The following is a 22,949-nucleotide window of genomic DNA, read 5'->3' on the forward strand; positions in this document are numbered from 1 at the left end:
TGAAATGGAAAAAGTTGTGCTTTAATATTTGTTCATGTCCAGTTGTAGACAAATCTACTATTCATTTTGAATCTTTGCTTGGCATAATTCATGCCACATTTCGTTAGTTACACCTGACTTTTTTCAGTAAAACCCTTCTATGGTCAAAGAGTATTTAGCACAGCGGTGGCCAACCTGTGGCTCCGGAGCCACGTGCGGCTCTTCAGAAGTTAACGTGCGGCTCCTTGTACAGGCACCGACTCTGGGGCTGGAGCTACAGGGGCCAACTTTCCAGTGTGCTTGGGGGGTGCTCACTGCTCAACCCCTGGCTCTGCCACAGGCCCTGCCCCCACTCCAACCCTTCCCGCCCCCTCCCCATAGCCTGCAGTGCCCTCACTCTTCCCTCTCCCCCTTCCCCCTCCCCCTCCGAGCCTTCTGCACACCACGAAACAGCTGATTGGGAGGTGTGGGGAGGGAGGGGGAAGCACTGATCGGCAGGGCTGCCAGTAGTGTGGGAGGTGCTGGGAGCGGGTTGGGGAGCTGATGGGGGGGCTGCTGACATATTACTGTGGCTCTTTGGCAATGTATGTTGGTAAATCCTGGCTCCTTCTCAGGCTCAGGTTGGCCACCCCTGATCTAGCTAAATGATACAAGATCATGTAGCCCAAACTTACTTTATCCTGGCTCCAGTCCTATTCAACATTTTTGTTAATGACTTGGACAGTGGAGTGGAGAGTAAGCTTATAAAATTTGCAGATGACACCAAACTGGGAGGGAGGGTTGCAACCACTTTGGAGGATTATAATTCAAAACAACCTTGACAAATAGGAGAATTGGTCTAAAATCAACAAGATGAAATTCAATAAAGACGAAGTGCGAAGTATTACTCTTAGGGAGGAAAAATCAAATGCACAACTACAACCTGGGGAATATCTGGCATCAGGGGTTCTCACAACAAATTTTTTGGTGGCCTCAGAGTGTGGCCACCAACTCTCGCAGGTGGCCATTCAGACAATTTTCCCTTAAATACTTAACTAACTTTAGGAAAAACAAATAAATATGCACATATACATGTCCAAATCATTTTTGTAATTTATTTATGTAGGGTTTTTTGCAGACTCAATAATAAAAATAATGTACAGTTGTTTCTATTCTTTACTGGACCTAAACAGACTAGAAACACAAATAAGGTGCTTTGCATGTTCTTGTCTTTTTTTGTTGTGTTTCTTTTGCTTTTTTGGTTGCTTTTTTTTAGACTTGCTAGCTAGTAAGTCTGCTGCTGTGAAAAGTGATACTCGTATGTTAATATCACTTTTCACAGCCTCCCAGCCAGCTACTAAGGCTATGTCTACACTACAGACCTTACAGCACCACAGTTGTACCGCTGCAGTTTCACCGCTATCAGGTCTCCCATGTAGCTGCTCTATGCCGGTGGGAGAAGCTCTCCTGCTGGCATAATTAAACCACCCACAATGAGCGGTGGAAGCTACGGTGGCAGGAGAGCGTCTCCCACCGACATACTGCTGTCCACACCAGCGCTTCTGTCTGTGAAACTTTTGTCGGTTGTGGGAGTGTTTTGTTCACACCCCTGACCAACAGAAGTGCGAGTGCAGACATAGCCTTAGTCTGCTGTGAAAAGTAATATTAACACACATACAAATATATCTTTTCACAGCAGACTTACTCAAGCCTGAGGGAAAATTAAGCCCTGAATGGTGAGGCGGGTAGGGAGGCAGGAGGCCAGGGGTGATGGTGGGGGATAAGCACAAGGCCAGAGCACACTGCCACTTAGCCAGGAGCCGGGGCTGGAGCCCACCTCTGTGCGGTTGGAGGACAGAGCCCAAAGCCCTGAGCCTGGAGACAGACATCAGAGCCTTGAGATGAAGCCTGAAGTCCTGTAGCTGGAGACTGCCACCCGCCATCCCAAAGCTGAAGCCTGATCCCACCACCCCCGGGCAGGTGGGGAACTCACGGGCTGGTTGCTCCTCCAGTGTTTGTCCTCTCCACAGGGGATAAGGCTCACCCCCTGCTGGAGGCCCCGAGTGAGGGGCCGCTGCTTTCCGCTCCGTCCCTCCCCACGCCGCAATCATCACCCAGGAGACTGTGGCCACAAGAAAAGCCCCTGGTGGCTGCATTTGAGAAACACTGGGTTAGGTGGTAGTACTGCTAAAAGTGCCCTGGGATTTGTAGTGGATCACAAATTAAATATGAGTCAACAATATAATGCAGCTGCAAAAAAGGCTAATGTAATTCTGGGATGTATTAACAGGAGTATCATGTGTCAGACATGGGGGTGGGGGGTAATTGTCCCGCACTGGTGAGGCCTCTGCTGGAGTACTGTGTCCACTTCTGGGTACCACACTTTAGGAAAGATGATGTCAACTTGGAGATAGTCCATAGGAGAGCAACAAGGATTTTGAAAACCTGACCCATGAGTAAAGATTAAAAGTGGGCATGTTTAGTCTTGAGAAAAGAAGGCTGGCGGGGGGCAACTGATAATAGTCTTCAAAGATGTTAAGGGCTGTTGTAGAGAGGATGGTGATCCATTGTTCTACACGTCCACTGAAGGTAGGACAAGAAGTAATGGGCTTAGTCTGCAGTAAGGGAAATTTAAGTTAGATATTAGGAAGAACTTTCTAACTCTAAGGAGTAGTTAAGCTCTGGAACAGGCTTCCAAGGGAGGTCGTGGAATCCCCCTCTTTGGAGGTTTTTAAGAACAGTTTGGACAGTCCTGTCAGGGCTGTTCTAGGTTTTCTTAGTTCTGCCTCAGTGCAGGGGGCTGGACTAGATGACTTCTCAAGGTCCCTTCAAGCTCTACATTTCTGAGTCTTTTTCTATAATTTTAGATCTGGTTTAAACTGTCTCCCTAAATTTTCATTTATCACTTGCCTTTCTTATTAAGGTGTTGACAGGTGTAAACAGATAAATAAACCAACAAAAAACAACAAGCAAGATGTCACCTAAATAGAATGCAACGTTGTCTTTGTCTCAGGCATGAGGGAAAAAAGACAAGGTCAAGGGATATGGTTTAATTAGGCCACATCTTTTATTAACTTAATTAATCTGGGAAATATATATTGCAGTAACTCATACATTGCAGGTCATGATTTCTTCTTTAATCATTTCCACCTGATGGAGAGCTGCAGTCACCTTCCCACCCTTGCCCAGCTGGTTCCCAGTGGATTGCTGGGACCCACCCCACTACCTTCACCTCATATCAGGGTTAAGGGGTTGGGGAAAGAGGGTTGTCTCTGTTGTACCAGACATAGGGAGCTCCAGTCCCAGCCAACCTGCTAAATGGTGACAACGTGAGCCGTACCTCCTGATCTACTCCACCAGGTTCCTGAGTTGCTCTGTGGAAGATGAAAAAAAACATCCTGCCCCCGCTAATCTGTCAGTGAGAGAAAAATTCTTTCCCAATCATCAAAAAGGCAACTAACTGAAGCCCACAGCAGACCAAAAAACCCCAGTCCTATGCTAATCCCCTGAGAGGGAAGGAGGCTCAAGCTAGAAGGACAGAGTTTATAAACCCTCCTCCAGCCGCTCAGAGGCCAATGGCTTACCTGAGTTCCACCAGCCTGCCCACTAGCTCAGGTGATGCTTTCTTCCCCTCTTGGCTAGCCCATCTTGGGTAATAATGCTGCTGCTTCATTCTGTTCTAACTCTGTGTCTGTTTGCCTGGCAACACAGAATCCTGACACTGTAGTTGGGTACTGTGCTTTGGTAGTTGAGTGTGAAATATGGGGGTTGATTAAAAATACCCACTTAGATCTAATTAGGGTTAATCCAAAGTGCTATAGTTTAAACTGTAAATTTTACAAATGACATATTGCATAGGCTATATGTACAAACATTCCTGGCACCACTACAAAAGCTTTGCACTCTGTAAAACAAGTGAAAATACTCGAAAGGGCATTTACAATAGATCTGTGTTAACATAAGGTTTTTTCTCTAATGCTGAAACATACATTTCTGGCAAATATTTTCAAAACTAGATTGCAACACCTTATTAAAAAAATGTCTTGACTAGTTTGCCTCATACATGTAAGTGGTATTGGTGTGGCATATTGTATTGCCATCACTTTTCCAGCATAATCCATTTATTTTGTTGTGCTGATCTTTCCATCTCTGAAATAAACCAATTTTTTACTGTCTAGTGCTACTTAAAATTAAATCTTAAAGATAAACACTGTCAATTGACCTTGCATTTTGACCTTTTTGTTATTGTGCAGCTCATAAAATAAAGCAAAGAAATGTAATAGGGAAGGACTAAATGGTTGATGGTTTGGTTTTATTTGAGGGGTGCACTGTTTTTAATCACATTTCTATACAATTTTTTGGTGTTATTGACTTCCCTCTTTTTGCAGGTGGGCACATGTGATGTGTGCAATCGCAATTCCAGAAGTAAGATTTGGTAATGTCACAGAGAGAACACCAGTAGACACTAGCAGAATACCTTTGCAGAGATTAAAATTGGTGAGTAGTAAGGCTCCATACATTCCTTTCCATTTAAAAATGTGCTGGTGTTTTGAAATATATACGAAGTCTCATCTCTGGTTAGGTACATTCACATATGTTTCAGGGTGAAATTTAAATGTCAGTTAAAAGAGAGAATTTGCCAGGGATTGGCATGGTTTTTTTCACGTATAATGATCATTTAGGTATTTTAATTCTTCAGCCTAGTTCTGGGTTATAACCTTCTGTAAGAGGCCTTTGCCATAGGGCAAAGGAAGGAGAAACAATGAGCATTTGCAACCACTATCCTAATACTGCTGTGACTGCTCATTAAGGATCCTGCTGAAACTAAATAAACCAGAATATCTCAGAATTCTTATTTGTGTTGTATTTTCATGAGGGTTGTGTGTTCTCTCCCCCCGGGAACCATTTATGAAGTTAAAATGATGAGACATGGTGGTCTCATAGTATTTTTACCATCCGGGAATTGAGGAATGTGCACAGACCAGATTGCACATTATATTGGACTAATAAATGGCTCCCTGGGGACTTGAAAAAGCAGTGAGAAACACTAACACAAAAGCTTCAACTACAAATGCTCAAACCCATGCATAGCCCCAGATAATCCTTCCGTCCAGCAGAAAGTCCCATGCGCTAGTGAGAAACATACAAAAGCATTTGTTAAATCAAAGAGAATTTTCCCTGTGGGGTTAGACCTAAATTACATAATTTATCAGACTATGTATCAATATTACACAGACTTCCTCTGACAAAAGGAAAGTGATCCCCTGTCCAGTGTAAAAGAAAAGTTTGGGAAACAACCCCATCTGTTCTCTTTATCCACACCAAATGTTATGGAAAAAATGCTTATTGATATACTTAACCTTGAGCTACCCTTTTCTTGCTGTAACATTGTGAACTATTAATTGTTCATTTTAATTCATTATGCTTTATATTTTGTAACCATTTTTAATTTTGAACTACAGCTTTAGCCATTCTTAAAATGGAGGCATGTCTGACAGTTGGTCTTTGTTCATTGAGATTTCTCAAGTCTTCGTGGGCTTTATAGACTAACTCTGTAATGCATATTGAACATTTTCCTAAACCTTGTGGCTCCCTTATACAGTCTGTTATAGAGAAACTCTAAAACTCCCTATCTAATGTATGAAATATTCCCAAATGCTGTTTCAGCCTGTCCTTACTTCTAGTATGTTTTTTGGAAAACCAGAAATATGGACAATGCCCTATTGTCCTCCCCTTCCCCATTTTCCTGTATCTGGAGTCAGACTTTCTTGTTTCAATACATAGCAATGTAGCCCTATTTCATATGGGTTCTCACTGTGTGAGAGAAGGCTCTCAAAATCTCATTTTTAAGCTACAGTGACTGTTTAATTTGCTTGAGTCAGCCTCAAATTCTCATTAATCTGAATATATGAACACAGGAAGCACTGGATATGAACATAATGCTTGCATACTTTTGAGGAACCTAAACAGTCAGATATGATGACAATAACTTGGTTGGTGACACTTAATTGAGGGTTTGTTTTCTTGAGACTGTAGAAATGTTAAATTTGCCAAGTATTGTGGGGATAAATAACCCCTATATATGAAGTTCCCTCCTCTGATGGGCTGCCTGTGGCTTAAACCACAGAAAAATAAAAAATTGCTTTGGGAGGAAGGCTTGCATTAATTTTAAATAATTGGTTAATGTGTTCACAAAGTCAAAATGTATGAACTTTTGTGAAGTTACATTACTTGCAAGTCAATAGGTCATTTCTGATGATTATAGACCATCTACAGAGCCTTAAACACCTTTCTATAATCTATACAATTATTTTTCTTCTTCCATTAATTTAAGTTTGATCAAGTTTCTCAGTTTTTTTAATTGTCAAAACCTCCTTTAATATATACGCAGCTTTGAGATGCCACAAATTGCATTAAGCTGTGTGTACATTTTTGACCTCCCAGAAATTGCTTAAAGTTTTGAAACATGGTGCATACTTTCCTTAATGCTGTTCTTGAAAACAAAGGGTTTTGCATTTTTGAGTGAGATGGATGTTATAATGAAAGAACTCAACTGAATACAATGAAGATGGGAGCCAGTATATTTTATAGCTGCCATAAATATAGTATTATTTTAGATAGCCTTATTGTGAGTGAGGACTGCACTGTAATCTTGTTTTAGAGCATTAAATCATATCTTTCCCGGTCTTGGTTAATTACATTTAAATTTAATGAATGAGCATTGTTCGTACATCTAATTTGTAAAGTAGTGTATCATACTGTTCACCCTCTGTTCACCTGTATCATACTGTTCACCCTTATAGAAAGATTCTATAATTATTTAACGTCAGTAAATTGATACATTGTTGTTACTTGAGAGGTCCGCAGTAAGGGATTTTCATGGATCTCCATCTTGGAATACCCCCTTCTGGTGTAGGGCAGCCTTTCAGGTGTGGTGGCCACCTTTGTTTTTCCCTTCTCAGGGCTCATCAAGAACACTTCTCCAACACAGACTGGAATATGCGATGGGTTATTTTATTAATATGGGTGAGATTCTGTGGCCTGTGTTGTGCAGGAGGTCGGACTAGGTGATCATAATGGTCCCTTCTGACCTTAGTATCTATGAATCTATAAAATAAAGTTCAGTATCATAGCTGAAAGGGTTCTGGCGCTGCTCCCTTCTGTGAATCCAGGATCCTCATCTGTGTCAATTGACTTTCAGATTGGAGAGCTCTTGGACTTACCTTCAGGGTCCCTACTAAAGTTCTAAAGCTCAAATGAAAGAATAATACAAACAATGTCTACCTGTGCTGGGCTTAATGAAAGTCTCACATCCCTCTTGGTCTATTCCCAGCTCCCTGCCCCTTGTACAGGACAGTAGCTACAGGGATGCTCCCCTGGGCCTTCCTCTTGCTCCAGGGTGGTTTCTTGGCAGTGAGAGCCCCACGTCTGATCTCTCTGTACCCTTTTTTGGCCAGCTCTCCATCATGACTTACCCAGTCTCCCATTTACGCCCAGGTGCCTTCTTTCAGGCCCTCTTGGGAGACAGCTGATGGTCATAGGTACAGAGACCTCTTCCTCCTGAAAGGGGCAGTGCCACCCTGTATCGGGGGTAGATGACAACAAAAGGAGTAATTACTTTGAACCCCAACAATCTGTTACTGTTTTTAAAAATTATGATAATTAATTATTGCAAACCAGCCACCATCTTCCGTACTCTGTCAGTCTGGCCCATAGAGCTTATATTTTTTTGTTTTTCCTGTTTGCTGACAAAACTGTTAATTTTGAATTGTAAAGCTTTGGAAACGTACATTTTGAGGTATCTCTTAATTATTCACTACTAGAAGTCAGCAGCCCATACTTCTTTCACAGCAAACCTGCACCTCATGTATTGGAATATCTTTGGGGAATCAATCAACACAAGGGGCAGCAAAGTAAATGCCAACTATTGCTCATGTATTGAGCAAAGGCATTCATAGTACACATGTTTATTCATTTGGGTCACTCAGAACTGCAGGAATACTTCATTTTTAAAAATAAATTGTTGGAAGTATTGTTTAAAAGCCAAGAAGGGATTAGGAGGACATAAAGGAGCAAATTCTTCTTCTATTAAAGGAAAATGTTGGTCCTCTCCATGTTGCTAGCATCCTCCTTTGTAAAATTCCAGATGTTTCATGAGATTTTCATATAAATATTGAGGAAAAAATGAAAATAAAGTGTAAAATGACAGAATTCCTTTTACCATGCGTTCAAACAAAAGCTGGATCTTACAGTGCGGGGGATGATTCTTTTGGTGGGCTTTAAAAGTAAAAAATAATTTTAGAAATGAAAAAAGCATAAAAAAAGAGAGAGCGAGAAAGAACATAACTGAGAGAAGTTTTCCATTCTTCTTTTTTCAAATACCTGTATTGTGTGAGCTGACATTCCTTCTAATACCCCATCCAGCCAGGAATATAGAAAGAAACAAAAAATGGATAAACATATTAGTTGGCTGATTTGTATTGCTTGGCTAATATATGTACTAACTGTTGTTAAATAGTTGTAGCTCAAAAAGTATTTTGGATCATAATCAGTGTGTTTTGCATCAGTCTTGATGTTCTTAAAAATATAATATGTGCTCGATCTTCCCAAAGCAAATCAATATATATGTGTGATGCCTACAGTAGCTTATAGCTTCAAGTTATTTTGCACAGCCGTTTCATATTTGCAAAGTTAATGGGTTCCTCCAGCCAATTTTATTTCACTGTTTTTAGTTTTTACATAATGAAGAAATATGTTTATATTCAAATATGTTATTTGTTTCATATGATTCTATGTTGCTGAAAATTTACATGGCACATCAAGTTTTTAATTATACAATAATTTTTGAATAAAACAATAATAAAATATACTGCATACTGGTGAGAAGTAGGATGATGCAGTATACACCACCAAAACATATATGTTTGGATGAGAAGGGCTAGAAATAATATTTTGCACATTAGTTCTCATAGTGGGGTCTGATTCCATGCTCCTATTATTTTTACAGTATTGTAACTCATTGACTTTAGTAACATTATTCCTGGTTTTCAGTGGAGTAAGTGAGATCAGAATCAGGCCCTGTGTTTTTATTGTTTAACCTACAGGTTCTGGCACAGTTATAAATAAGCAGTAGATATTTTTGCTGCTGCTGTTTCGTTTTTTCTCCTTATGCTTTAGCTCTTGTGGCTATTAGAGTCCTAGAGCATATGGCCCGAAGGGAACACCAGAACATTTAATCTGATCTCCTGTATAGCAAAAGCCACTAACACCCTCCAACCCTCACACACTAAACCCAACAATCAAAATTAGACCAAAGTATCACAGTCCACAGGAGATCAAACTATCATGTGCCACAGGAAGAGAATAGAAGCCAACATCTGACACCTCCACAATGGCAGGGAAATGGTTACGTGAGATATACCTTGGTAATCAGCCAAGTGACCCTCACCCACATGCTACTCATAGGTTTTAAATACCTTTCCTCAAAAGTAGTGGACAGGGAAGATACTGAAAATTAACGTTGACTGAGGTGTGTTGGAGGGGATGAGAGGTGGGGAAGTTTTGTTTTACCTTACATTTGTAAATATGAACAAAAATGGATATGGTAGGTTCCATCTTAGAACATAACAGTCTGGTCTGTGCCTCATACTGTATACACATTTCCTTTCTGTGGATGGTATGGGGCTACCTCATCGCATAAATTATTTAGACAAATTAGATGTCTTCAAGTCACCAGGGCCTGATGAAATGCATCTTAGAATACTCAAGGAGCTGACTGAGGAGATATCTGAGCCATTAGCAATTATCTTTGAAAAGTCATGGAAGACGGGAGAGATTTCAGAAGACTGGAAAAGGGCAAATATAATGCCCATCTATAAAAGGGAAAATAAGGACAACCAGGGAATTACAGACCAGTCAGCTTAACTTCTGTACACAGAAAGATAATGGAGAAAATAATTAAGCAATCAATTTGCAAACATCTAGAAGATGATAAGGTGATAAGTAACAGTTAGCATGGATTTGCCAAGAACAAATCATGTCAAACCAACCCGATAGCTTTCTTTGACAGGGTAACAAGCCTTGTGGATGGGGGGAAGCAGTATACAGGGTATATCTTGACTTTAGTAAACTTTTGATACTGTCTCACATGACCTTCTCATTAACAAACAAGGGAAATGTAACCTAGATGGAGCTACTATAAGGCGGATGCAAAACTGGTTGGAAAACCATTCCCAGAGAGTAGTGAGCAGTAGTTCAAATTCATGCTGGAAGGGCATAATGAATGGGGGGAGTCAGTTCTGTTCAATATCTTCATCAGTGATTTAGATTATGGCATAGAGAGTACACTTATAAAGTTTGTGGATGATACCAAGCTGGGAGGGATTGCTAGTGCTTTGGAGGATAAGATTAAAATTCAAAATGATCTGGACAAACTGGAGACGTCTGAAGTAAACAGGATTACATTCAATAAGGACAAATGCAAAGTACTCCGCTTAGGAAGGAACAATCAGTTGCACACATACAAAATGGGAAATGACTGCCTTGGAAGGAGTACTGCGGAAACAGATCTGGGGGGTCATAATGGACCACAAGCAAATATGAGTTAACAGTGTAACACTGTTGCAAAAAAAGCTAAAATCATTCTGGAATGTATTAGCAGGAGTGTTGTAAGCAAGACACAAGAAGTAATTCTTCTGCTCTACTTTGCACTGATTAGGCCTCAACTGGTGTATTGTGTCCAGTTCTGAGCACCACATTTCAGGAAAGATGTGGACAGATTGGAAAAAGTCCAGAGAAGAGCAATAAAAATGATTAAAGGTCTAGAAAACATGACCTATGAAGGTAGATTAGAAAAAATGAGTTTGTTTAGTCTGGAAAAGAGAAGACTGAGAGGGGACATGGTAACAGTTTTCAAATACATAAAAGGTTGTTACAAGGAGGAGGGAGAAGAATTGTTCTTCTTAACCTCTGAGGATAGGACAAGAAGCAGTGGGCTTAAATTGCAGCAAGGGAGGTTTAGGTTGGACATTAGAAAAACTTTCTGCCAGGGTGGTTAAGCACTGGAATAAATTGCCTAGGGAGGTTGTAGAATCTCCATCATTGGAGATTTTTAAGATCAGGTTAGACAAACACCTGTTGGGGATGGTCTAGATAATACTTAGTCCTGCCATGAGTTCATGGACTAGATGACCTCTTGAGGTCCCTTCCAATCCTATGATTCTGTGATTAAGGCAAAAGGCCTCCCGGGACTCCCTAGCATGCAATAACATAGTTTCTGCTCCATCCTTAAAGGGGATGCACCTTTTACTTCTCTCTGTAGCCAGCCTCACTGACTGTACTGTACCTCCATTCTTCCCAATATCATTCCTTCAGTGACCCTAGCCTTGCACTCAAGTGTATAGAAGTCTGAGATTGTGCCTGTCATGTACTTCTGTACCAGATATGAATTAGTCACAGATCCTGCTTACACACACCACACATGCTCATCATAAGATCCTTAATGCTCTGCCAGGTATGGCAGATGTTTAAATAAGGTATTTTACACACAGTGGCACCCAGTATAATACAGTTTAGTATTCTATTACATCTTCCTCTTTAAGTTCTCCATTACGCCATTTAAAATGTTTTCACTATCATGCTGTCTTTGTAGTTCAGTATGTATCAATCTGTTAAGTGTCTCTGAATCTTACTGGTTTTCTAATTACACAACCCAAATGTGTAATAATTTGATTATCTGGCATGTTGCAATGACTGGTATTGGTTGGTTTGGAACCCTGGAGTTATTGTCATTTTGTTCTGCATCTGGCATCTTTGAGGAACAAACTATAGGTATTGATGGTTTCTGTTAAACTCTCCACTGTCAGACCTGATCTCACATGATCAGGCACTACATTTTTTTCTTTGACAACTGGAGTTGTCCATCCCTTTTCTCCATCCAATTTGACACAAACACAGTCACCAGGTTCTAGACCTGGCATTTCTTTGAGTGACGTCTGTTGTAAAAGTGTTCATAAAGCTATTTTAGTCTTTTTATCTAATTTAGCTATTCTCTTGATGCCTGGCCACTTTGGAGATAGTTCTTTTCCAAAGTTAGAACAGTAATTCTGAATTATCTGCCCATTAGGAGTTGTGCTGGATTACATCCAACAGCTGCTATTGGTGTTGCTCCGTAACTCAGAAGAGCAAGGAATGGATCTTTCTGCTACTGGATTTTCTTGGCTGTCTCTCAGCCTCTCCATGCACTTGTGGGTAACAGGGGTTTCTACAGATATGATCAAAACCATATTTTGTTCAGAATGACTTAATTTTTTCTGCAGTGAATTGTGGTCTGTTGTCACTCCTAGTTGTCCTGGAATACTGACATGAGGAAAATATGCCCTTCAGTTTCTTGACCCTGCAACATGTTTTGTCTTTCAAGTACCTGGAAAAATAGTCCACAATTATGAGGTAGTGATGTCCTCTGAATATGCATAAATTTGTAGCTAATCTCTTCCTATCTCTGCTGTAGAGGTGTTTACACACTATATGGTTCAGCATTGTCTCTTAAATTAAGATGTGCTGGATAACCTTTCAAAAGTCCAGTATCCTCAAATCCTCTGAGTTTTCACCTTCTCACTAGGCCCACTGCTGCTGCCACGCTGTGACTTAGAAAGTTACTGGTCTTTGATCTCATGTACTCTGAATGCAAAGCTTTTGTCTTTGTAAATTGTTTCTATGGCGAACTGGCCCATGCAGTTCAGAATACCTCCAGCACTAGTCAGAGCTGTGTCAGGTGACTTCAGCTCTGGGAGGGGTTGAAGGTGATTATAAGTCCCTTCTGAGATGATTGTGACCTCAGTGCCTGAGTCAGTTTTAAACTTAATAGCCTTGCCTTTAATATTCAGTTTCACTCTCCAGGCAGGCTCAATGTCATCTCAAGTGATAGATACCAGAAACAATGGCTCTTGATTGTCTGTAATATGAGCCCACTCCGACTGCTTTGGTGCAGCAAACTGCTGCAAAATGTCTATATTTCATGCATTTATTATACCATGTGCCTCTGGCTGGACTTGTCATTTCTTGGGATGTGACTTTTTCACACTTTGTGCATGTAGGCTGGAATTTGTCCCTCTTAGCCTAGGAGTTCTCTCTCCTTGCCTCAGGGGTTTTATGACTTTTAAGACTTAAGGGTCAATTTAGAGCTTCTGAGCTAGTTTCAGGTTTTTCAAATTGCTTCTGCCTTTTTTTCGGTCATTTGACTTGTTCTGACTGCTTTGCTCTCTGTATAGCTAGGGCTAGGGTTAAATCTCTCTTCAGTTGTAGTTGCTGTGAAAAGTTTCTCTGTTTAGCCAATAACCAGCCTATCTCTGATATATTCATGTTTTGCATTCCCAAAATCACAGTTTTCAGCCAATGTATGCATAGCTCTTATAAAACATTCATCATTTCCTCCTGGTTCTTGAATTCTCTGGTGAAAAATATGCTCTTTCATAAACCACTTTTCTCTGGGGTATAAAGAATGCATCAAACATAGCCAGAACCCTTTCATAGTCAGCTTTGTGACTGTTTTCAGTGAAGTCAAAGGATTTAAAGATATACCCTGCTTGCGTCCCCAAAACATAAATTAAAAAAGATACCTATATATCTCCAATATCTTTCTGGAGTTTGTTTGCAATTTGAAATCTTACAAAATACTGCTTCTAGTCTGTCCATTCCAAAGATCTGTCAAAACTGAAGTCCTCTGGGGGCATTGCAGAGTGGCATGTTGATGAGATTCTGTAAGCTTTGTTGCTGTTTTCCTTCTGTTTCTGTTCTTTCTTAGGTGTATGGATGGCTCAGATTGTGGCTGGCCCTTTTGTAAGGGTATGAGGATGTTTATGCCTCCTCCCTGCCTTTCATACCACATAGGGCCAAGGCATGTTCTGGCCCAAAACCCATAAAACAGGTATTTCAACTACCAAATGTCTCTGTCAAGTTATAGTTTGTGATCTTCCCCACTATCATAAAATAGGCAGCATCAGGCCTGGTCAGTATCCAGGTGTTGCAGGCAGTGGCTAAAAATGTGTGAGACTTATAATGAAACTGTCACAATCTCCCTTATTAAAGATTTCATTACTAATCCCAAAACTTATTACTACTATTCATTTGTGGTAGTGCCGAGGATATATATTTTGGGTGCTTTCCAAACACTTCAGAGGGATAGTCAAAGGAGAAATAAGTAGACAAAGGTCATGGGAAGGGGAATAATTTTAATAGGCAGTTTTAAATGCTATTTATATACAAGTGACTTTGTCTCACTATAGGTAGCATGGCAGAAGTGGGTCTTCAAGAGGGACTTAAATTTGGACAAGGTAAAAGCCTTTCAGATGAGCTCAGGGATGTTATATAATGCATAGAATGCTTCACAGAAGAAGGCACAAAAGTGAACATGGGAGAATTTGACAGATAGGGAGACCAAGGTTGGGAGCTTTGGAAAAGGGGATTGGGAGTGAGGGGAACATGAAGTTTGACAAAAGAAGGAGGGACAGATTTATTTAGTGCTTTGAAGATGGTGTCAGCTTGGACCAGGTTAGTGAGCTGGGGTGAAGTCTATAGCTGAACTGGGTCTATTTGCGGTTTCCTGTGGAACCCAAGCATAATTCAATGCGATCTCATGGTTTCAGCCCAAAAAGGTAAAACTTGAAGGTTTTGCCTCAGTTTAGCTTTGGGTTTGGGTCCATTTGAACCCTAAATCATAGAGTGAAACTCAGGTGAAAACTCCTGCCAACTGTATTACAAAGGATATTTTCCTTTGCTGCTTTATTTTACGCAGCTCTATGTGATAGAAACAGATGGTGAATTCCTGACCCCATTGAAGTCAATGGCAAAACTCCCATTTACTTTAATGGGGCCAGGATTTCACTCAGAGTACTTGAATATACTCTGTAGTTTCAAAAGAATGTTATAACTTTGTTTTGGCATGAAATAAAAAATACAGTCACATTCCATAGCAGAGTGAAGAAATCCTTGGACGTATCAAGCCAAACTGACCTCTCAAATACAAACACACACACCCCCCCCATGGATATCCTGGGATTTGGCCCATAAATGTAAACCAGCAGGAATACTGGACCTGATTCTCATTTACACTAAGGCCTGTTTACCCTGCCAGAGAGACGTCTTAATGTAAATGAGAAGCAGGCTCACTGTGTTTAAATGTTTCATCTGAAATCAGAGTAACAGTTAAAATGTAATCATTAGCTCTCTTTTAGTAAGACGCTATATTTAAAACATCTTCTCTAAAATCGTCTCTGAATAGTACACGATGAACTCATTAGCAAAAAAAACGAGTACTTGTGGCACCTTAAAGACTAACAAATTTATTTGGGCATAAGCTTTCGTGGGCTAAAACCCACTTCATCAGATGCATGCAGTGGAAAATACAGTAGGAAGATGTATATACACAGAGAACATGAAACAATGGGTGTTGCCATACCAGCTGTAACGAGACCAATCAATTAAGGTGGGCTATTAGCAGCAGGAGAAAAAATCTTTTGTAGTGATAATCAGGATGGCCCATTTCAAACAGTTGACAAGAAGGTGTGAGTAACGGTGGGGGGGCGGAAATTAGCATGGGAAATAGTTTTTACTTTGTGTAATGACCCATCCACTCCCAGTCTTTATTCAAGCCTAATTTAATGGTGTCCAGTTTGCAAATTAATTCCAATTCTGCAGTTTCTCGTTGGAGTCTGTTTTTGAAGTTTTTTTGTTGGAGAATTGCGACTTTTAGGTCTGAAATTGAGCGACCAGGGAGGTTGAAGTGTTCTCCAACTGGTTTTTGAAGGTTATAATTCTTGATGTCTGATTTGTGTCCATTTATTCTTTTCCGTAGAGATTGTCCAGTTTGGCCAATGAACATGGCAGAGGGACATTGCTGGCACATATCACATTGATAGATGTGCAGGTGAAGAGCCTCTTACGATGTGGCTGATGTGATTAGGTCGTATGATGGTATCCCTTGAATAGATATGTGGACAGAGTTGGGAACAGGCTTTGTTGCAAGGATAGGTAGGATCCTGGGTTAGTGTTTTTGTTGTGTGGTGTGTAGTTGCTGGTGAGTATTTGCTTCAGGTTGGGGGGCTGTTTGTAAACAAGGACTGGCCTGTCTCCCAAGATCTGTGAGAGTGAAGGATCGTCCTTCAGGATAGGTTGTAGATCCTTAATGATGCGCTGGAGAGGTTTTAGTTGGGGGCTGAAGGTGACGGCTAGTGGCGTTCTGTTACTTTCTTTGTTGGGCCTGTCCTGGAGTAGGTGACTTCTGGGTATTCTTCTGGCTCTGTCAATGTGTTTCTTCACTTCAGCAGGTGAATATTGTAGTTTTAAGAATGCTTGCTAGAGAGCTCATAGGTATTTGTCTCTGTCTGAGGGATTGGAGCAAATGCGGTAGTATCTTAGAGCTTGGCTGTAGACAATGGATCATGTGATGTGGTCTGGATGAAAGCTGGAGGCATGTAGGTAAGTATAGCAGTCAGTAGCTTTCTGGTATAGGGTGGTGTTTATGTGGCCATCACTTATTAGCACTGTAGTGTCCAGGAAGTGGATCTCTTGTGTGGACTGGTTCAGGCTGAGGTTGATGCTGGGATGGAAATTGCTGAAATCATGGTGGAATTCCTCAAGGGCTTCTTTTCCATGGGTCCAGATGATGAAGATGTCATCAATGTAGCGTAAGTAGAGTAGAGGCGTTAAGGGCCGAGAGCTGAGGAAGCATTGTTCTAAGTCAGCCATAAAAATGTTGGCATACTGTGGGGCCATATGGGTACCCATAGTAGTGCCACTGTCCCCAAATGTGAAATAGTTGTGGGTGAGGACCATTAAATTAGGCTTGAATAAAGATTGGGAGTGGATAGGTCATTACACAAAGTAAAAAGTATTTCCCCATGCTAATTTTTTCCCCCTACTGTTACTCACTCCTCGGTTTTTTTGCTGATCCGGACTAACATGGCTACCACTCTGAAACCTGTCATTAGCAAAATGTATTATCTACCTTTGTTACTATCTAAGCTTTAAAATGCTTGGATAATAGATTGCCTGTTGGGACAAACTCAGTTGCTGCAATGTTGTACCAAAACATGTACATCATATGCCTTTGTTTCTTTATCTGTAACGCTTCCTATTATTTTTACATTTGAAATCCTATTTCCCCAACAAAATAGAGGTGGAAAATGAGTTTTGCAATAGTTGAAGTTGCCCTTGGGCTTTCAGTGACCTCAAATTTGTATTTGACAAGTGAACTGAGAATAAGCGCAAGTGTACTCTGAGTGAGGAACATTATTTTGAAAAGAAATTTACACGGCAATGATGACTGATCTACAAGCCTTTCAGTATCTGGCTGATGCTGTAGTATTTTGTTTAGAAGCCTATGCACTTAAAATTTTCACCTGAAGGCAAATAATAGTGAGCTTGAAAGCCAAAGATTATAGTTTTGAAAGGTACATCAATTCTGAAAATTGAGAGGTTTCACTGTGGTAAGCCAAATGAAGAGTGGAATCAAGGGAAAAATGCATTTGAGCTTTTAAAAGAATGAGCAAGTGTTCTCTTACCTATCCCTCAGTTTTAATAAGAAAATCTAAAAATAGAATTAAATACATTTGCAGATATTGCTTGTCTTCTTTGTTCTTGCTTTGCAATAAAATTCATTTGTTAAACTGAAATGGAACTGTGGAACTACTGCACCTGTATTTCTGAAAGACTAAAGAAACATTTGACAGTGATGTATTCCACTGTTGTCATGTAGAGAACTATTAATTACCTCACAGCATTTCCAAAAATATTGCTAGAGAGGCAATCAAGGAAAGTCATTATACTATACTTTAACTTACACACTGACTGGTTCACGTGCTCACATTTTTGAAGAAAGAGAGAGGAAAATAGGCAAAGAGACAGAGACATGAGCTTGTTTAATCACATGTCCAAATCATTTTAACATTGTTATTGAAATAGCTTTAAATAGCACAGACACTTTTTCTAATTAAAACAATGTTAAAATACAGATGATAAATAATTGATCAACTTGCTACAATTTATAATGTCAATTAAAATGCACAGACTCATTAAAATCATGTGCAAAACACAATTTAGTGTACATTCTTATGTTACTACCATTGTAAGATTTTTAATAAGTGTGATATAAAAATGTGCATTACCAGCTGTATAGTACTTACTGTCGGAATGATTTGATACAATGAATAGATCTGATTGCAAACTGTCAAATTTGTACATTGCTGTAATACTGAACCATAAAAACCCTTTGAATGAAATGGAAAACGTTAGCTGGGCATGACTACTTATAACACTTTTTGAAGACTGGAGGTATCTGTAAGAGTGAAAGCAGAATGCTTAAAATGTTAACTAGTTACTGTGCATTTCCCTTTAATACAAAGAGAATAACCTCTTTGCAAAGGGAAATTGATTTTCAGTTTTAAAAGTTTTTTTTAAACTATTTTAGGTTTTGAAACATTAAAAAATATTCATGGCAAGAACTGTTGTCTGTTCAAAGCAGGCCTTTGCAACTATGAGGTGGAGAAATTTAATTCATGAGTTGAGGTTGTTCCCACAACTTTCCCTTGGCTATATTGGTGTGATGGGGAGCTCCACTCACAGATAATCTGGTGTCTCCTGCTTGTCCCTCTAGGGATTATCTCATCAGGTCAATGCCTCTTCCCATGGCTGCACGCTCTCACTCTGTTGCTCTCTCTGGTCTACAGCCCCTCTCTCACTCCAGGAACCTCAGCATCCTCTTAATGACTCAGCTCTCTGGCCAGACACTTAGTGTTCCCCCCTTCCAGGGTATAGTCCTTCAAAGTCTCTGTCACTCCCAGGCAGTCTTCCAGTTCACTTCCCCAGTGGCAGGTAGGGGAACCTGGGTCAGCCCTCTACTTTGGGTGCCCGCCCAGGGACCCTACAACACACAGCCAAAGTCTGTTGAATCCCCAGCCTAGCTGCTTACTTCTTGGGCTGCTTCCTACCCCAGCACTCCCCGCTCTCTGGGGTTTGCTGGCTTCTCTACTCCCACTTGCCAGGGAGCAAACATGGGCTACTTCTCTCTGTACCCCCAGTACACCTCCCTTCTCCCAGGGAATGACTGCAGACTACCTGCCTGTAAGTCCCCTTCCTGCTCTCAGCTCCCTTAATTTATGGAAGCCCTGCCTGTTCCTGCACAGGTGAGCTTCCTCCAATGAGGGCTTTCCTCTCAACCTTCAGCCCAATAGGTTAATTGGCCCATCTGGTCTCCATTAAACCTTTCAGAGTGAGTGTGGGATGGACAACCCATCACAGTTGCACATATACTTGTAACTACCAAGCAAATGAGTTTTATATTTTTACGGGGAAAGCAGGAATATAAAATATTGTGACAGGTTTCAGAGTAGCAGCCATGATAGTCTGTATCCATAAAAAGAACAGGAGTACTTGTGGCACCTTAGAGACTAACACATTTATTTGAGCATAAGCTTTTGTGGGCTACAGCCCACTTCATCAGATGCATAGAATGGAACATATAGTAAGAAGATATATATACATACAGAGAACATGAAAAGGTGGAAGTTGCCATACCAACTCTAAGAGGCTAATTAATTAAGATGAGCTATTATCAACAGGAGAAAAAACCTTTTGTAGTGATAATCAAGATGGCCCGTTTCAGACGTTGACAAGAAGGTGTGAGGATACTTAACATGGGGAAATAGATTCAATTTGTGTAATGACCCAACCACTCCCACTTTCTATTCAAGCCCAAGTTAATGGTATCTAGTTTGCAAATTAATTCCAGTTCGGCAGTTGTATGTTAAAGCTTGGCTGTAGGCAGTGGATTGTGTGGTGTGTCCTGGATGGAAGCTGAAGATATGTGGGTAAGTAAAGTGGTCAGTAGGTTTCTGGTATAGGGTGGTGTTTATGTGACCATCGCTTATTAGCACAGTAGTGTCCAGGAAATGGACCGCTTGTGTGGATTGGTCCTGGCTGAGGTTGATGGTGTGATGGAAATTATTGAAATCATGGTGGAATTCCTCAAGGGCTTCTTTTCCATGGGTCCAGATGATGAAGATGTCATCAATGTAGCGCAAGTAGAGTAGGTGCGTTAGGGGACGAGAGCTAAGGAAGCGTTGTTCTAAGTCATTCATTAAAATGTTGGCATACTGTGGGGCCATGCTGGTACCCATAGTAGTGCCGCTGACTTGAAGATTGACCAAGCCAGAAGAGTACCCAGAAGTCACCTACTACAGGTGTCAAGGTTCCTCCCCCACTCTGAACTCTAGGGTACAGATGTGGGGACCTGCATGAAAACCTCCTAAGCTTACTTTTACCAGCTTAGGTTAAAACTTCCCCAAGGTACAAATTAATTTTATCCTTTGCCCTTGGAATATCCACTGCCACCACCAAACTCTAACTGGGTTTACTGGGAAACATAGTTTGGACACGTCTTTCCCTCCCAAATCCTCCCAACCCTTGCACCACACTTCCTGGGAAAGGTTTGGTAAAAATCCTCACCAATTTGCATAGGTGACCACAGACCCGAACCCTTGGATCTGAGAACAATGAAAAAGCATTCAGTTTTCTTACAAGAAGACTTTTAATAGAAATAGAAGTAAAGGAATCACCTCTGTAAAATCAGGATGGTAGATATCTTACAGGGTAATTAGATTCAGAACATAGAGAATCCCTCTAGGCAAAACCTTAAGTTACAAAAAAAGACACACAGACAGGAATAGTCATTCTATTCAGCACAGTTCTTTTCTCAGCCATTTAAAGAAATCATAATCTAACACATACCTAGCTAGATTACTTACTAAAGTTCCAAGACTCCATTCCTGGTCTATCCCTGGCAAAAGCAGCATACGGACAGCCACAGGCCCTTTGTTTCTCTCCCTCCTCCCAGCTTTTGAAAGTATCTTGTCTTCTCATTGGTCATTTTGGCCAGGTGCCAGTGACGTTACCTTTAGCTTCTTAACCCTTTACAGGTGAGAGTATTTTTCCTCTGGCCAGGAGGGATTTTAAAGGGGTTTACCCTTCCCTTTATATTTATGACAACAGGACAGGCTCAACAAAGAAAATAACAGAACGCCACTAGCCGTCACCTTCAGCCCCCAACTAAAACCTTTCCAGCACATCATCAAAGATCTACAACCTATTCTGAAAGATGATCCCTCACTCTCACAGGTCTTGGGAAACAGACCAGTCCTCACTTACAGACAGCCCCCCAACCTGAAGCAAATACTAACCAGCAACCACACATCACACAACGAAAACACTAACCCAGAAACCTATCCTTGCATCAAAGCCCGATGCCAACTCTGTCCACATATCTATTCAAGGGACACCATCATAGGACCCAATCACATCAGCCACACCATAAGAGGCTCTTCACCTGCACATCTACCAATGTGATATATGCCATCATGTGCCAGCAATGCCCCTCTGCCTTGTACATTGGCCAAACCGGACAGTCTATGCAAAAGAATAAATGGACACAAATCTGACATCAAGAATCATTACATTCAAAAACCTGTAGAAGAACACTTCAGCCTCTCTGGTCACTCAGTAACAGACTTAAAGGTGTGAATAGAGACTGGGAGTGGCTGGGTCATTACACAAATTGAATCTATTTCCCCATGTTAAGTGTCCTCACACCTTCTTGTCAACTGTCTGAAACGGGCCATCTTGATTATCACTACAAACATTTTTTTTCTCCTGTTGATAATGGCTCATCTTAATTAATGAACCTCTTAGAGTTGGTATGGCAACTTCCACCTTTTCATGTTCTCTGTATGTATATATATCTTCTTACTATATGTTCTATTCTATGCATCTGATGAAGTGGGCTATAGCCCACGAAAGCTTATGCTCAGATAAATTTGTTAGTCTCTAAGGTGCCGTAAAATATTGTTTATATGCCAGGTGGCCAAATTAGGATTGTTGGAGCATTCTTAACATTTGGAACTTCCTGCCTTTTGGGTGACTGATAACTTAACTTTTTCATTGCATTATCACTCCTTCTTTATTTTATTTTTTTTAAATAAATTTCTCATGTTTATTTTTAAGGAAAAAAAAGAAAAATTCTAAACTGTTTCAGTTGCAGAACATACAGATTCCACTGACTTTGAACAAATTTGATTAAGCTATATTTGGTGTGGTGGTGGACTGTGGAACTTAACAGACTGGATGTACTGTTGCTGGGGAATTCTAGTCCTAGTTACTAGGATTCCGGAAGAGGGAAATCAAAGGAGGGGCTGCTTGGAGGTCCATCCTGAGCCCACCAGGCGGTGTCCTGGAGGTGGTGGTTGCATGACAGAAATGTTTCCAAATCAGTATTTTTAAAGCTTTTCATTCCATTATAAGTTATGATATTTTCAATTTTTATACTGATTTGGGATGAAAACTGAATTGGTTGAAATATCAGGATTTCCACTTTCCAGTATTATCCTCAAAGGGAAATGTCCAACCTGATTAAACTGCTGAATCCTCTTTAAACTGTAACAGTAATTTAGTGGAGCTGTAGTGTAAGCAATTTCTTAATGCCCAGTAGTCTGAGTTGCTTTCTATTGAACAGTGTGAATGCCATATAAACTTGGTAATTTTAATATGTTAATGGCTTCAAAACTACTGAACTAATTTTCTTCAGACTTGGCTTATTTTTTAAGTTCCAGTCAGATCTACAGAAAAGCTTCTGCAAGTTTGAAATTCCTAGCTTATGGGTACAGTTTTTGAAAGCACATTAGTAACTTAGGAGCAGAAGTCCCATTTTCAAAAGTGACATAGGCACTTGGGCTTGTAAGTGCCTAAGGGGCACATTTTTAGACTTTTGTAGGTGACTAACTACATTGAAAATAATGGGAATTAGCTGCCTACATACTTGTAAAAATCTGGCCCTAAATCACTTTTGAAAATGGGACTTGGGCTCTTATAGTCTCTTAAACACTTTTGAAAATTTAGGTAAGTAGGGCCATATCTGCACTGCCCTGCAGTTTGAACTACGGGAGTGT

At 40.5% G+C, this 22,949-nt stretch overlaps 1 protein-coding gene across 7 annotated transcripts in view; it reads left to right on the forward strand.

Moving 5' to 3' along the window:
- KDM4C (lysine demethylase 4C) overlaps nt 1–22,949 on the forward strand; it is a 434,115-nt gene that overhangs the window by 319,919 nt on the left and 91,247 nt on the right. For all 7 annotated transcript variants that reach the window (XM_084629198.1, XM_084629204.1, XM_084629200.1 and 4 more), the window contains one exon: nt 4,347–4,455. In XM_084629198.1, coding sequence (XP_084485324.1) covers nt 4,347–4,455 — 109 coding nt within the window. The remainder of the gene's footprint in view (nt 1–4,346; nt 4,456–22,949) is intronic.

Source organism: Lepidochelys olivacea (assembly GCF_965140295.1).
Source record: "Lepidochelys olivacea isolate rLepOli2 genome assembly, chromosome: 5".
NCBI lineage: Eukaryota > Metazoa > Chordata > Testudines > Cheloniidae > Lepidochelys > Lepidochelys olivacea.